General features: G+C 42.3%; 1 protein-coding gene across 1 annotated transcript in view; it reads left to right on the top strand.

The window, feature by feature from the left end:
* MYT1L (myelin transcription factor 1 like) overlaps positions 1-15,370 on the top strand; it is a 612,659-nt gene that overhangs the window by 123,978 nt on the left and 473,311 nt on the right. Inside the window, exon 6 of the mRNA XM_033939893.1 lies at positions 3,724-3,733. Within this exon, the coding sequence (XP_033795784.1) occupies positions 3,724-3,733 (10 nt within the window). The remainder of the gene's footprint in view (positions 1-3,723; positions 3,734-15,370) is intronic.

Here is a 15,370-nt window from a genome sequence, read left to right as displayed (position 1 = left end):
TTTTTGATTTCATGGATTGGGTTGTCCAGAGGTGTTAGGGCTTGAGAAGTAACCCTTCTGCTTTAACTATGAGTATTGGCAAGAAATGTGTCCTGAATGGTAACATTTTCTTTCTGAAGACTGCCCGGTTCACAAATAGTGCTCTGTTCACAAGTGTACTTGAAGGGGCATAATCAAAAGAAACGACTAAGTTTGATTTGAACATAGGGTGCTAGTCACTCAACATCAGCAGTGGCAAAATGTCCATTCTCAAAAAGTACGTCCAAAATGTTGTTGGTTTTTTTTAAATCGTCTACTTGTACGTCTAGGCATTTAATTGCCCAGACTGCCACTACATCCATCTTTATACTTCATTCTCAACCAAAAATTTGTCCAAGCCCCAAACACCCAGAACAAGATGTGGGATCCCTGTCCCTCCTTCTGGAACCCCTGAAGCCACCCCACCCCCAAATGTCGGTGTCAGAAGGAGTGCCCAATTCCTCCTGCTGCCACCTTGCTGAGACATCTACTGGCAGGAAGGATGCCCAGTCCCTCCTGTTGGAACCCCCGAAGCTGTTCCCCTCCCTAAATGTCCGCGGCAGGAGAAGTGCCCAATTCCTCCTGCCACCACCTCTCTGAGACATCAACCAGCAGGAGGGATGACCAGTCTCTCCTGCCAGAACCCCCCAAGACATCCACTGGCGGGATGGATGCCCATTCCCTCCTGCCGGAACCTAAGACATCCACCAGCAGAAGGGATGCCCAGTCCCTCCTGCCAGTACCACCCCCCAAACACACACTGAAAGGCATGCTTTTCGACCACCACCCCAACCCACCCGGACCCCACAGTACCTTTTTTAAGTTGGCCGGCTGAAGGGATGCTTCCTCCATCCAGCCAGCAGGCCTGCCTCCAATTGAATGGCGGACCTGCCTCTTCCTGATGCATTGTGGGATGCACCAGGGAGGGATCTTAGGCCTCTCTCCCAGTGCATTCTGGGATGTGCTGGGAATGGCCTAAGATTCTGATTGGCTAGATCCCTTAGGTTGACTCCTTTGTTCCAGTAGCGGGTAATGGGCCCATGTGGGATGAAGCCATAGTGAATTTTGTGCTTTCAAAGGGGAAAGTGTCTATGGTGTTAGTGGAGGATCATCTAACTAAGTGGTGAGCAAACCTGAACAAAGTTATTGTAAGGGTAACAATCCATTGTGTGGAGTGAAGTGGAAAGGGTTGATATGAATCGCTTGTTCACTCTTTCCAAAAATACTAGGACTAGGGAGAATGCAATGAAGCTAGTAAGTAGTAGATTTACAACAAACCAGAGAAAATATTTCTTCACATGTCATGTGATTAATCTCTGGAATTCATTGCCAATGAATGAAGTGAAATCAGTTACTATAGCGGGGTTTAAAAAAGGTTTGGATACTTTCCTAAAAGAGAAGTACAAAGGGCCTTATTGAGATGGCTTGGAGAAATTTTTTGCTTATTGATGGTGTGCCTGACCTGAGGACAGGCTTAAGGAAGTTGGTAGAATGGTTTCATATTGTGCAGCTCAAATGTCATGTTTAGAAATGCCAGGTCATGCATTTGAGTTACCAAACCACAAGGGCACAGTGCAGTTAAGGGGTGAAAACCTTGGTGTATGAATGAGGAGTGGGGGTTGAGTGTGATGGTATGTGATTATCTTCAGGAGGCAACCAGGTTGTAACAGTACTAGCAAAAGCTAGGCAGATATTTGGGTACACAGGGAGCGGTATGGCTAGCTGGACAATGGAGGTTTGTTACCCCTCTCTAAGATTTTGGTGAGACCTCATTTCAAATTTTGTGTACACTTAGATTTGGTTCAGAGGAAGGCTACTACAATGGTTGGTGGTCTATGTGCTATAGGCATATGGGAACTGAGTTCATGATCTCCATCTGTATACTTTGAGGAAGGGCGTGAGAAGGGAGTTAATAGTGATGCTTAAATTCCTATGTGGCCTAACTATGCATGAGATGTCTCCTTTTATTAGACAGCAATTCCAGAGTAAGAGGGCAGGGAATGCAGTGCAGCAGTACTGGGCTCTGCAGTACTGTATGGCACTATGTTGTTACAGAAGGTGATGTAGATGTGTGGAATAATTTTGGAATACCAGTAGGTGTAGGAGTAGTAGATGTGTGGAATAGTTTCTGAATTGAAGAAGAGATAGGACAGGCACATGGGCTCTCTGGGAAAGAGGAGGAGTTAGTTGTTGCTGTGGAGGGGTATACAAAGGTACGGGGAAGGGGGTGGGGATCGGTCAGCGGGGTCACGGGTCGGCTGGGGGGGCGGTCAGAGGTTCTTGGGGGGCGGTCGTTGGGCGGAAGGGGGTTTGCGTCAAGGGCAGGAGGACATGGGAACTATGTAAAAAAAAATTTGTACAACGTGCTCACGCGTATAACGCGCAATGGTATGCGCGGTACGTAAAAACCACGTATAATGCGCGTGTTATATGCGAGAAAATACGGTAATCCTAAATGGGTTAAGGGGACCTGCAAAGGAAGTGAAAGTAGTGGAACCATTGGGAAACAGCGATCATAATATGATCAAGTTCAAGGTTGAGGTAGGGATACCAAAAGGAAAGAGAACCATAGCGACTACTTTCAGCTTCAAGAAAGGAAACTATGAAGCAATGAGGGAAATGGTAAGGAAGAAACTTAGGAACACTTCCAAGAAATGGCAGATGGTAGAACATGCCTGGTCTTTTTTCAAGGACACGGTGAGCGAGGCGCAAAATCTGCATATTCCCAGATTCAGAAAGGGGTGCAAAAAGAGTCGAACAAAAGACCCGGCGTGAATAACTAAAGTAGTGAAGGAAGTGATAGGCAATAAGAAAAATTCATTCAGGAAATGGAAAAAGGACAAAACTGAGGAGAACTGGAAAGAGCACAGGAAGTATCAAAAAGAATGTCACCGTGTGGTTCGAAAAGGCAAAAGAGAGTATGAAGAGAGGCTAGCCAGGGAAGCACGAAACTTCAAACCATTCTTTAAATGTGTTAAAGGGAAGGAGCCGGCTAGGGAGGAGGTAGGACCGCTGGACGATGGAGACAGGAAGGGAGTGGTGAAGGAGGAGAAAGAAGTGGAAGAAAGGCTTAACATGTTCTTTTCATTTACAAATGAGGACACATCCAACATACCGGAACCTGAGCAATTCTTTCATGGAAGTCAAGCAGAAAAATTAACATCCATAGAAGTGAGCCTTGAAGACGTGCGCAGGCAGATAGAAAAACTAAAAACTGACAAATCCCCAGGTCCGGACGGAATACATCCAAGGGTTCTGAAGGAATTAAAGGAGGAGATAGCGGAACTACTACAGCAAATTTGCAACCTATCTTAAAAGATTGGAAGATAGCCAACGTTACGCCCATCTTTAAAAAGGGATCAAGAGGTGACCCGGGAAACTACAGACCGGTGAGTCTGACCTCAGTTCCAGGAAAAATGGTGGAAGCACTGATAAAAGAAAACATCGATGAACATTTTGAAAGGAACGAACTTCTGATAACTAGCCAACATGGTTTCTGCAAGGGGAGATCATGCCTAACGAACTTATTGTACTTCTTCGAGGGAATTAACAAACAAATGGACAGAGGAGACCCCATAGACATCATATATCTAGATTTCCAAAAAGCCTTTGAGAAGGTGCCCCATGAACGTCTATTCCGGAACTGAAGAACCATGGAGTGGAAGGAGATGTACATAGATGGATCAGAAACTGGTTGGAGGGTAGGAAGCAGAGGGTAGGAGTAAAGGGCCACTACTCGGACTGGAGGAGGGTCATGAGTGGTGACCTGCAGGGCTCAGTGCTTGGGCCGCTGCTATTTAATATATTCATAAGTGATCTAGAAACAGGGACAAAGTGTGAGATAATAAAATTTGCAGACAACACCAAACTATTTAGTGGTGCTCGGACTATAGAGGACTGTGAAGAATTGCAAAGGGACTTGAATAATCTAGGGGAATGGGCGACAAGGTGGCAGATGAAGTTCAACGTTGAGAAATGTAAAGTATTACATATGGGAAGCAGAAACTTGAGGTACAACTATACGATGGGAGGGATATTATTGAATGAGAGTACACAGGAAAGGGACTTGGGGGTAATGGTGGGCATGACAATGAAGCCGATGGCACAGTGCACAGCGGCCGCTAAGAGAGCGAATAGAATGCTTGGTATAATCAAGAAGGGTATTGCGACCAGAACGAAAGAAGTTATCCTACCGTTGTATTGGGTGATGGTGCGTCCACATCTGGAGTACTGCGTCCAATTTTGGTCGCCGTACCTTAAGAAGGATATGGCGTTACTCGAAAGGGTTCAGAGGAGAGCGACACGTCTGATAAAAGGTATGGAAAACCTTTCATACGCTGAGAGATTGGAGAAATTGGGTCTCTTTTCTCTGGAGAAGAGGAGACTTACAGGGGATATGATAGAAACTTACAAGATCATGTAGGGCATAGAGAAAGTGGAAAGGGACAGATTCTTCAAACTTTCAAAAAATAAAAGAACAAGAGGGCATTCGGAAAAGTTGAAAGGGGACAGATTCAAAACGAATGTTAGGAAGTTCTTCTTTACCCAACGTGTGGTGGACACCTGGAATGCGCTTCCAGAAGACGTAATAGGGCAGAGTACGGTAACGGGGTTTAAGAACGGATTGGACAATTTCTTGCTGGAGAAGGGGATAGAGGGGTATAGATAGAGGATTACTACACAGGTCCAGGACTTGTTGGGCTGCCCCGAGAGTGGACTGCTGGGCACGATGGACCTCAGGTCTGACCCAGTAGAGGCATTGCTTATGTTCTTATGTTCTTATGATAAACATATAACATGATTGCAGAGAAAGGCCAAATGACCCATCTAGTCTGCCGATCCACAGTAACCATTATTTCTTCTCTCTATGAGATCCCACATTCCTATCCTACGCCTTTTTGAATTCAGACACAGTCTCTATCTCCACTACTTCTTCCACAAGACTGTTCCACACATCTACCACCCTTTCTATAAATTTTATTTCCTTAGATTACTCCTGAGCCTACCACCTCTTAACTTCATTCTATCGCCTCTCATTCCAGAGCTTCCTTTCAAATGCACATTTACATTATGTAGGTATTTAAATGTCTCTATCATATCTCTCCTCTCCCACCTTTCCTCCAAAGTATACAAATTGAGATGAATACTACACACCATTTTAGTAACCTTCCTCTGGACCGACTCCATCCTTTTTATATCTTTTTGAAGGTGCAGTCTCCAGAATTGTACACAATATTCTAAATGAGGTCTCATCAGAGTCTTATACAGGGGCATCAATACCTCCTTTTTCATACTTGCCATCAGTCTTCCTATGCTAGCATCCTTCTAGCTTTCACCATCACCTTTTCAACCTATCTGGCTGTGACACATCTGTGCTGCTCTTACCATCTTTTGCCAGCCTTGCTGTACCATCAATCCCCAGATTACTGTGGAGAGATGCTGTCGCTGTATCTTTGGCCCAGACCAAGTCTAGCCCCGCCCCCTGAGTGACATCACTTAAGGGCACAGAATAAAAATGCTGAGGCAGCTCCTTAGGTTTGCTCCTTTGGGGGGAAACTTTGGGGACTTTTTGGGCTTGAGTTTCTTTCCTTGTCTGTGAGTAACAGTATTGGACATGGGGAAAGGGATGAAAACTAATGTTATCGAGGTGAGGACTGGGGGGAGGGCAATATGGTCTATTACATATGAAAAGAAGGAGATTGAAGTGTGGGAAGGAAGGTTACTTATGATAAAGTCCTCTACTGAATAAGGGAAAATTAGGGGTGTTAAAAATAGGGTTAGTTAATGCTAGGTCAGTGCGGAATAAGACAGTTATAATTTCAGATGTGTTAGAGGAAGAAAAATATGATATTTTCTGTATTACAGTCTTGGCTTTTGAAATCTGATGTTGTGAAAGTTCGAGAGTGTTGTCCTATAGGGTATGGATGGGAGTTGAGTTGTAGGAAATATCAAAAAGGTGGTGGATGTTTAATTTTTTACAGAGAAAGATTGAAGTTGCAGACAATATGTGCAGAAATGAAAGATTTTGGAGAAGTGATTGTAGTTAAAGGTCAATATTTCAATATCTGTCTGGTTTATAGTCCTCCAGGTTGTATGGTAAATGATTGTTCCTCATTTCTGGAATTTCTTTTGAGTTTATTGATTGATCTGGAAAGGACTTGTGTGTTAGGAGATTTTAACATTCCGATGAATTAGCAGGATGGAAGAGATGGGCAGGATAATGCATTCTGTCAAATACTGGAGGCATGCTTTTTGTGACAGATAGTTCATTTTGCAACTCATGCAGCAGGACATATATTAGATTTGATTTTATTGGGACAGGATTTACAATAGAGTTTATGTCAGCTACCAGTAAGAAGAGAAGTTGGATAGTCAGATCACTTGATGATCGGTTTTGAAATTAAATATCACAGTAAATACGAACAGAAAATAGATTCTGTGCAAATAATTATTAGGCCACAATTTGAGATTGTAAACCTAAGAAATATTTTTGAATCTACTTTGAAGATGAGTGAAGATGATCTAGATGTCATAATACAGCAGAGGAACAATGCCTTAACAGCATCCCTAGAGGTGGTTGCATCAGAACGTGAAGTTGTGGTTCAGCCTGGTTACAGACCCAAACCATGGTTCTCGGCACCTCTATGGAAATTACAACAGAAACTGAGACAACGTGAAAGGAAATGGTGAAAATCTGATGACATAGATGATAAAGAAAGTTATCTGATTAGGTTGAAAGAAAATACTGGGATATTTGAAGAAGAAAAAATTAAGTTCTTTAGAGCTAAAATTAAGATGGCTGGAGATGATGTAAAAGAACTTTTCAAAATGGTACACTCAGTGAAAGGATATGATAGTAGGGTGCAGAGGTGGCTGAATGCAAATCAATATGCTGATAGTTTAATTAAGAAGATAGAGAACTTGACAGAGGATAATGTTGATAGGGTATATAATGAATGCAAAGTAGAGAAGAGTGGAGATAATGAATCTATATATATAAAATAGGAGGTATGTATGTGTGTATGTATGTATGTGTGTGTGTGTGTATGTGCCGCGATCACGCAAAAACGGCTTGACCGATTTGAACGAAACTTGGTATGCTGATCCCTCACTACCTGGGATGATATGTTCTGGGGGTCTCGCGGCCCACCTGCACACGTGGGCAGAGCTACAAACAGAAATTCACATTTCACCCATTCATGTCAATGGAAAAAATGTAAAAAGCTGCCATTCTCACAGTAATTCAAAAACGGCTTGACCTATTTGAACGAAACTTGGTATGCAGATCCCTCACTACCTGGGGTGATATGTTTGGGGGTCTCTCGGCCCACCTGCACACGTGGGCGGAGCTACAAACAGAAAATTTGATATCACCCATTCATGTCAATGGAAAAAATGTAAAAAGCTGCCATTCTCACAGTAATTCCAACTACCTGGGGTGATATGTTCTGGGGGGTCTCTCGGCCCACCTGCACACGTGGGCGGAGTTACAAACATAACATCAGATTTCACCCATTCATGTCAATGGAAAAATAGTAAAAAGCTGCCATTCTCACCGTACTTCAAAAACGGCTTGACCGATTTGAACGAAACTTGGTATGCATATCCCTCACTACCTGGGGTGATATGTTCTGGGGGTCTCGCGGCCCACCTGCACACATGGGCGGAGCTACAAACAGAAAATCAGATTTCACCCATTCATGTCAATGGAAAAAATGTAAACAGCTGCCATTCTCACAGTAATTCCAACTACCTGGGGTGATATGTTCTGGGAGACTCTCGGCCCACCTGCACACGTGGGTGGAGCTACAAACAGAACATCAGATTTCACCCATTCATGTCAATGGAAAAAAAGTAAAAAGCTGCCATTCTCACAGTACTTCAAAAACAGCTTGACCGATTTGAACGAAACTTGGTATGCAGATCCCTCACTACCTGGGGTGATATGTTCTGGGGGTCTCGCGGCCCACCTGTACATGTGGGCGGAGCTACAAACAGAAAATCAGTTTTCACCCATTCATGTCAATGGAAAAATTGTACACAGCTGCCATTCTCACAGTAAATAATAAACGGCTTGACCGATTTGATCGAAACTTGGTATGCAGATCCCTCACGACCTGGGGTGATATGTTCTGGGGGGTCTCTTCACCCAAGAATTTATATGTTCTTGCTCCTGGAGATGAAACTAAAAATGTTGTTTATAATCAAGTTTTGTGTTTGTTGTATTGTATTCATTTTGTCAAATATTTCGCATTATAATTTGATTATTGTACTTTTTATAAAGCTGTAAAAATATAATTTCATTCGCCACTATAAAGTATCTTTATTTGAATCCATTTACTGTGTTATTGCTATAATTAAATACCCGTGCAACGCCGGGTCATCAGCTAGTACAGAATATAGTACAGAAGAGCAACGATATGGTTCATAATGAATGTGTAAGTAATATAGGGGGGATTGCAGTTGAGTGGTCTACTTTTGTCTCAGCGTGTGAGGAAGAGATAAAGTCTATGATTTAACACCAACAAGGTCAATGTTTGAATCATGTTCATCAGTGGTGGTGAAAGCAATAGCTGAAGAGGGTGTTATGCCAGATGTCTATAAAATCGCTACAGTTAAACACTTGTTAAAGAGAGAGAATTTGGACAGGGAGAATTTGAATAATTATAGACCAATTTCAATTCTTCCAGTAGTCTCTAAAATATTTGAGAATGTTGTATTGAGAGAATTAGAACTGTTTGTTGAGAAAAAGAATTGGCTAGACAATGAACAACATGAGTTCATGAAAGGACATGGAGTTCAAACATTGTTGTTATCAACTCTCAATGTTTTGAGAAGAGGGATTGATGCAGGTATTACCTTCTGCTTGGTATTTCTTGACATACATGCAGGTTTTGATACAGTGGATCCATTGATATTGCTAGATAAGTTACAGCAGGGTGGAGTGGTGGTAAACTGGTTCAGATCCTTCCTTATAGATCTGAAATTTGCTGTAAAATGTGGATCAATGTTATCTGAGGAACCTAGCCATACTATACTGTATTCTGAAAAAAAATGAAAACCTAACTCTTCAACACCTAATCTCCAGATATCCCCTCTTTTTCTTTCTAACTCCTCTACCTCCTCGCCCCCCTTTCCCCTCCCTCCCTACTTCTCCCTCTCTATCTCTTCATTTCCCTGTAAGTCGCCTTGAGCCTGTATAGGTATGCGTGACGCAGAGATAGAAGAACATAAGAATAGCCTTACTGGATCAGACCAATGGTCCATCAAGCAAAATAGCTCATTAATATGGTGGCCAATCCAGGTCACTAGTACCTGACCAAAACCCAAGTTGTGGCAATATTCCATGCTACCGATACAGGGCAAGCAGTGGCTTCCCCCATGTCTTTCTCAATAACAGACTAGATTAGATTAGATATTGAAGAAAGGGGTGCCCCAAGGGTCTGCACTATCTGCTCTATTGTTCAATATCTTTGTTGCATCAATAGGGGAGATTATGCATGAATTGGAAGTGTATTACCATATTTATGGAGACGATATTCAATTTTTTCTTTCCTATTTTGAATGGTGTGTAATATGTTCTGAAGAAATTGGAAGAGTGTATGAGTAAGATAATAAACTGGAAGCGTGAGAACAAATTGGTCCTGAATTTGGAAAAGACAGAGGTGATGTTCATGGGGAATGATGAATTGCTGCTGGATATAAGAGAATTGAAGGTGCAGGATGTGACTTTAGCTATTTCACCATATATCAAGATGCTAGGGATATATTTGGATGCACAGCTTTCTATGCAAGTGCAGATTATGCAAATGGTTAAAGGTGCTTTTTTCCACTTGATATTGCTGTCAAGGGTAAAATCTATGATGTCTATATCAGATTTTCAGACTGTGATTCAATCTATGGTGCTGTCTAGGTTCAATTTTTATAATTTTTTGTTGGTAGGTATTGTGAAATGTAAAATTAAAGCATTGCATGTAGTACAGAATGCTGCAGCATGCATGATTACAAGGGTAGCTTGGAATGGACATATTACACCAGCACTGAAAAGTTTGTACTAGTTACAAATTCAATTGAGGATTGAATATAAAACTTTGACAATTGTTCACCAGGTAATTTATGGGGATACCCCTCTGTACCTGAAACAGATTTTGAAACAGTATATACCTCTCAGAAGTCTGAGATCACAATCTGCTATGAGGTTATCAATTGATGCATTAAGTGAAACACATTATTAAAAAACACAAGCAACAGCTATTTCTGTTGTAGGTCCATATTTATACGAGGGTCATTTCATAAATAATGCACACTATTTTTTAAAATATACATATTTTTTTTCAAGTATCTCTTTACAATCCTTCAATATAATCTCCCTGCTTTGAAATGACCGAGTCTCGACACCTGGGAAGCTTCATTATTCCATCCAAGACACCGTTTTTGTTCAGTTGCTGAATGGCTTGGGTACCAGCAGAAAAAAGCTCTTCCAGAGATGCAAAACGATGTCCACGCATAGGTTGGTTCAACTTTGGAAAAAGGTCAAAATCTGGTGGTCTCATGTCTGGACTGTAGGGAGCATGAGGTAACACCTCCCAGCCATATTTGCATAGTTATTCAATGACGATATTCCCTATATATGGGCGAGCATTGTCGTGAAGAATGAGTGGCCCAGCCAAGAGCAACTGAGGTCGGGTTTTGTGCATTTCTCTGCGCATGTTTTGCAAAAACATCATGATAATACACTGCTGTGACACTTCTTCCACATGGAATTTTGTCTGTAATGATGATGCCTTTATGATCATAAGCAAAAATCATCATTTGTTTGACTTTTGATTGAGCTCGTCAAAATTTTTTTGGCCATGAGGAAGATGAAGCTCTCCACTCGTCATTGAAAACTACACAAAAACAGCTGGGAGGTGTTACCTCATGCTCCATAGACTCCAGACATGAGTCCACCAGACTTTGACCTTTTTCCAAAGTTGAAACAACCTTTGCGTGGAAATCATTTTGCATCTCTGGAAGAGCTTTATTACACCGGTACCCAAGCCATTCGGCATCTGATCAAAAGCACTGTCTTGGATGGAATAATGAAGCTTCCCGGACATTGGGACTCGGTCATTGGAAAGTAGGAAGACTATATTGAAGGTTTGTAAATAAATACTTGAAAAAAAACCAAAAAAAAAAACCACGTAAATAAAAAAAATAGTGTGCATTATTTATGAAATGACCCTCGTAGAACATATTACCAAGATTCTTGAGATTGTGCAGAGAGAAATTGTCATTCAAAAAGCATCTAGAAACGTATTTATTTGTTAAAGCTTTTCATTAGTTTTAAAGATAAATATATTTTTATAGTTTGTAAAGTGCAAACTTTTTATTAGTGTTATGCTAGTTTTAGTGAATATGTCTGGAACAATAGAATAGGATATGTACTTTTATAATATGTTTGTGAATGTGTATGTTTTCTACTGTAACCTGCTTAGGTAATAAATGGGGAAGAATTTTAAAAAATAAATAAATAAACATGTTTGGCCACCTTAAGATCATCACATACAATCACACCCAAGTCCCGCTCTTCTGTTGTACACATAAGCTCTTCACTCCCTAATCTGTACAATTCCCCTCGGGTTTTTGCAGCCCAAATGCTTGACCTTCCATTTCTTAGCATTAAATTTTAGCTGCCAAATTTCAGACCATTCTTCAAGCTTCACTAGGTTTTTCTTCATTTTATTCACCCCATCCAGGGTGTCTACTCTAGTGCAGATTTTGGAATCACACCCAAAGAGGCAAATCTTACCTGACAGCCCTTCAGCAATATAACTTATAAAGATTTTAAAAAGAATAGGACCAAGAACAGAACCTTGAGGCACACCAATAGTAATATCCCTTTCCTCAGAGCATTCAGTTACAGATGACAGAGTGTGAATGCTAACGTTCAGAGGAACACCAGATTCATCCAGTATGATATAACATTAGCGGAGCTGAGGTCAGGATTGGGGAGGTTTTTGAGATGATGAGATGGAGCAGTCACAGGATTGGTTGGATGTTTCTGGCAGGTTGGAGGGAGTTCTGTACGGAAAGGGGGAGAGTAGAGTAGTTTCTTCAGGAAAAAATTATCCCTCTCTCCCCCTCCCTCCTGTGTGTGCCAATGGTATATTTTGTATCAATGGTGGAGTTACAGGTTTTATGTGGACTTGAGTATGTTTGGTTGAGCTTTTGGGGTTGGCGGGAGGTGGTCACAGCTTTTGGCGTGGCGGAAAATGGGGTGTGGCCCAATTGGAGCTGTGATATGAGCAGTTAATAAATAAATATAATATTCATTGGCAACACCGCTGCGAGGGGATGCATGGCCTGGCGAAACCATGGATCATGTTTAGGGGGATGTTATAAGTTTAAAGACTTAATGGGAGCTAGTTTTGACACCAAATAGCTCCCTGGGGGTATGTGAAATATGCTTTGGTTGTAGACACGGATTGTATTGTAAGTGGAGATAATATTAAGATAGATAATAAAGCTGCGGCCAAATAATTTATTCCAATAAAATTGAGTTGTGTGATTATTGATTGATGGTGTGTAGCTTTCAGTTGTAGGTGATAGAGTGTGAATGCACATTTTATGTGAACAAATTGAAATTGTTACACATTGGGAAGAATAATCCAAATCATAATTACCAGATGCTATGGTCCATCTTAGGAGTCAGCATCCAAGGAAAAAAATCTAGGTATCATTGTAGACAATATACTGAAATCTTCTGCCCAGTGTGGTAGTGACCAAAAAGCAAATAGGTGCTAGGAATTATTAGGAAAGGGATGATAAATAAGACCCAGAATATTATAATGCCTCTGTATCATTCCATGGTAGGACATGGAATGATACAGGTCATTGTATCTCAAAAAAGATATAGCAGAATTAGAAAAGGTTAAAAAAAAAAAAGTGATCAAAATGATAAAGGGGATGAAATTGCTTTCATATGAGGAAAGGCTAAAGAGGTTATAGCTTATCAGCTTGGAAAAAAGATGGCTGAGGTAAGATATGATTGAGGTCTACAAAATCCTGAATGGCGTAGAAAGGGTAAAGGTGAATTTCAAAAATTGAGAAGACTATGGGACACTCAAAGTTATATGGAAATACCTTTAAAACAAATACAGAGGAAATATTTTTTCTTTCAGTGAATAGTTAAGTACTAGAACTTGTTGCCAGAGGATGTGGTAAAAACGGTTAGTGTAGCTGGGTTTAAAAAAAAGTTTGGATAAGTTCCTGAAGGAAAAGTCCATAATCTGTTATTGAGACAGACATGGGGGAAGCTACTGCTTGTCCTGGAATTGGTAGAATGGAATGCTGCTACTATTTGTGTTTCTGTCAGATATTTGTAAACTGGATTGACCACTGTTGGATAAAAGACACTGGGGTAGATGGACCATACGTCTGACTATTTTTATCATCTTGCATATGAAAACTGTAATAATCAAATAGAATTAAATAACTTCTTCCTGTTTTGTGAATACACCAAATATAATACATGATCCTGATATTGTAACAACATCTATTTAACTTTTTGCTGATAGTCTTGGTTTTTCCCTATTTTATGCTTGGATTTTTACTTCTAATTTTACTAGGGGAAAAAAATGCAGGTCTACAGCTCCATGCAGACATAGGGCCTCTTCTACTAAATCGCACTGGCAGTTTTAGCGCCAGGAACTGCGCTGAATGACCCACGCTGCTCCCAACGCTCATAAGAACTTTATGAACATCGGGAGCAGCGCGGGCCATTCAGTGTGGCTCCCTGCGTTAAAACCGCTAGCACGGTTTAGTAGAAGAGGGGATAGTGTAATAGCAGAATTGTATCCATCTATTCTAAAACATGAAGTTAGCTTGTAGCCCTCCTTAGTCTTGTTTAAATGAAATTGTTTATTAACCTGTGCCATCTGTTCTAAAAGGTGTGGATAACTTTAACTTCATATTTGTAGACCTAATCAAGGTTTCTGTATATTATTAATGTTGAATTGCACGCCGTTGAACATAATATTTAAAGGTCTTGTTTGTTCATTTGTTGATTGAAGAAAATACTGTACAGTACTTTTATACCACAATGATTCATAGAACAGCAAGAATATTTATTTACTAGTGTTTAAGCCCGTTAACATTAATGGGTGCTAGTAAAGCCTCCTTCCCTCACATGTCCCCTATTTTCAGCCCCAGCTCCAAACCCATTTTTACCCCCCCCCCCGCCCCCTTCTCCCATCTGTTCCCTTTCAGCCCGAGCCCCCTTTTCTCACCAGCAGCATTTCCCTCCCCACTCCACTTCCCTATCCTGCAGCACCTCTTCCCTGCTCCCACAGTCCAGAAGCACCTCTTCCCTCCTCCCCCTATCCCTCCTCCCTGCTCCCACAGTCCAGTAGCACCTCTTCCCTGCTCCCCCTGTCCCTCTTCCTTGCTCCCTGGCCCAGTAGCACCTCTTCCCTGCTCCCCTGTCCCTCTTCCTTGCTCCACAGCCCAATAGCACCTCTTCCCTGCTCCCCCTGTCCCTCTTCCTTGCTCCCTGGCCTAGTAGCACCTCTTCCCTGCTCCCCCTGTCCCTATTCCCTGCTCCCCCGGTCTAGTAGCACCTCTTCCCTGCTTCCCCGGCCCAGTAGCACCTCTTCCCTGCTCCCCCTGTCCCTCTTCCTTGCTCCCCCAGTCCAACAGCACCTCTTCCTGGTGGGCTGCATGTCGGGAGCGCTGGCTGCTCGGAGCTGCAGGCATCGTCCTGAGAGCCTGCCTTGCGGGCGGGCATCCGTGGCGTTTTCTTCAGTTGGCGCGTGGTGGTTGCACGGGTGGAGCTGTGCGCCGGGCCTTTTCGGCAGAGTCGGCACGTGTTCTTGGGCTTCTTTCGGGGCTCCATGTCCGTGCTGCTTGTCTTGGAGGGTTGTGTCATGGCGGGGCTCCTATGCGCAATTCCCTTGTGGTCGGCGCTGTGTTGGGGCTTCTGCTGGGCAGTGACCTGTTGGCTCGGCATTGTGCGCGTGTGAGGAGTGACAGGGCAGCAGGCAGGGAGAGAGCTTGCCTGTGCTTCCTCCAGCGGTTGGTGAGCAAGGACGGGAGGAGTGGAGTGGCCAGAGTGTTCCCTGCCGCCACGTTCTAAAATAGAATCCGGCCACGAATCAGAAAACACGGCGGCAGGGAACATTATATAGGATTATATCTTTCTTTCTCTCTCCCTGGCCCTTTTCTTTCTGTCTCTCTCCCTTGCCCACTGTCTGTCTTTTTTTTTTTGTTTCTCTCTTTCTTTTCTTGGCTTCTGGCTGTCTGTCTTTATTTCTGTCTATCTCTCTTCCTTTCTGTCTGTCTCTCGGTCCCCCTGTCTGTATATCATTCTTTC

This window comes from Geotrypetes seraphini, chromosome 3 (assembly GCF_902459505.1).
Source record: "Geotrypetes seraphini chromosome 3, aGeoSer1.1, whole genome shotgun sequence".
In the NCBI taxonomy this organism is placed as follows: domain Eukaryota; kingdom Metazoa; phylum Chordata; class Amphibia; order Gymnophiona; family Dermophiidae; genus Geotrypetes; species Geotrypetes seraphini.
This window is presented reverse-complemented; position numbering and strand designations above follow the sequence as displayed.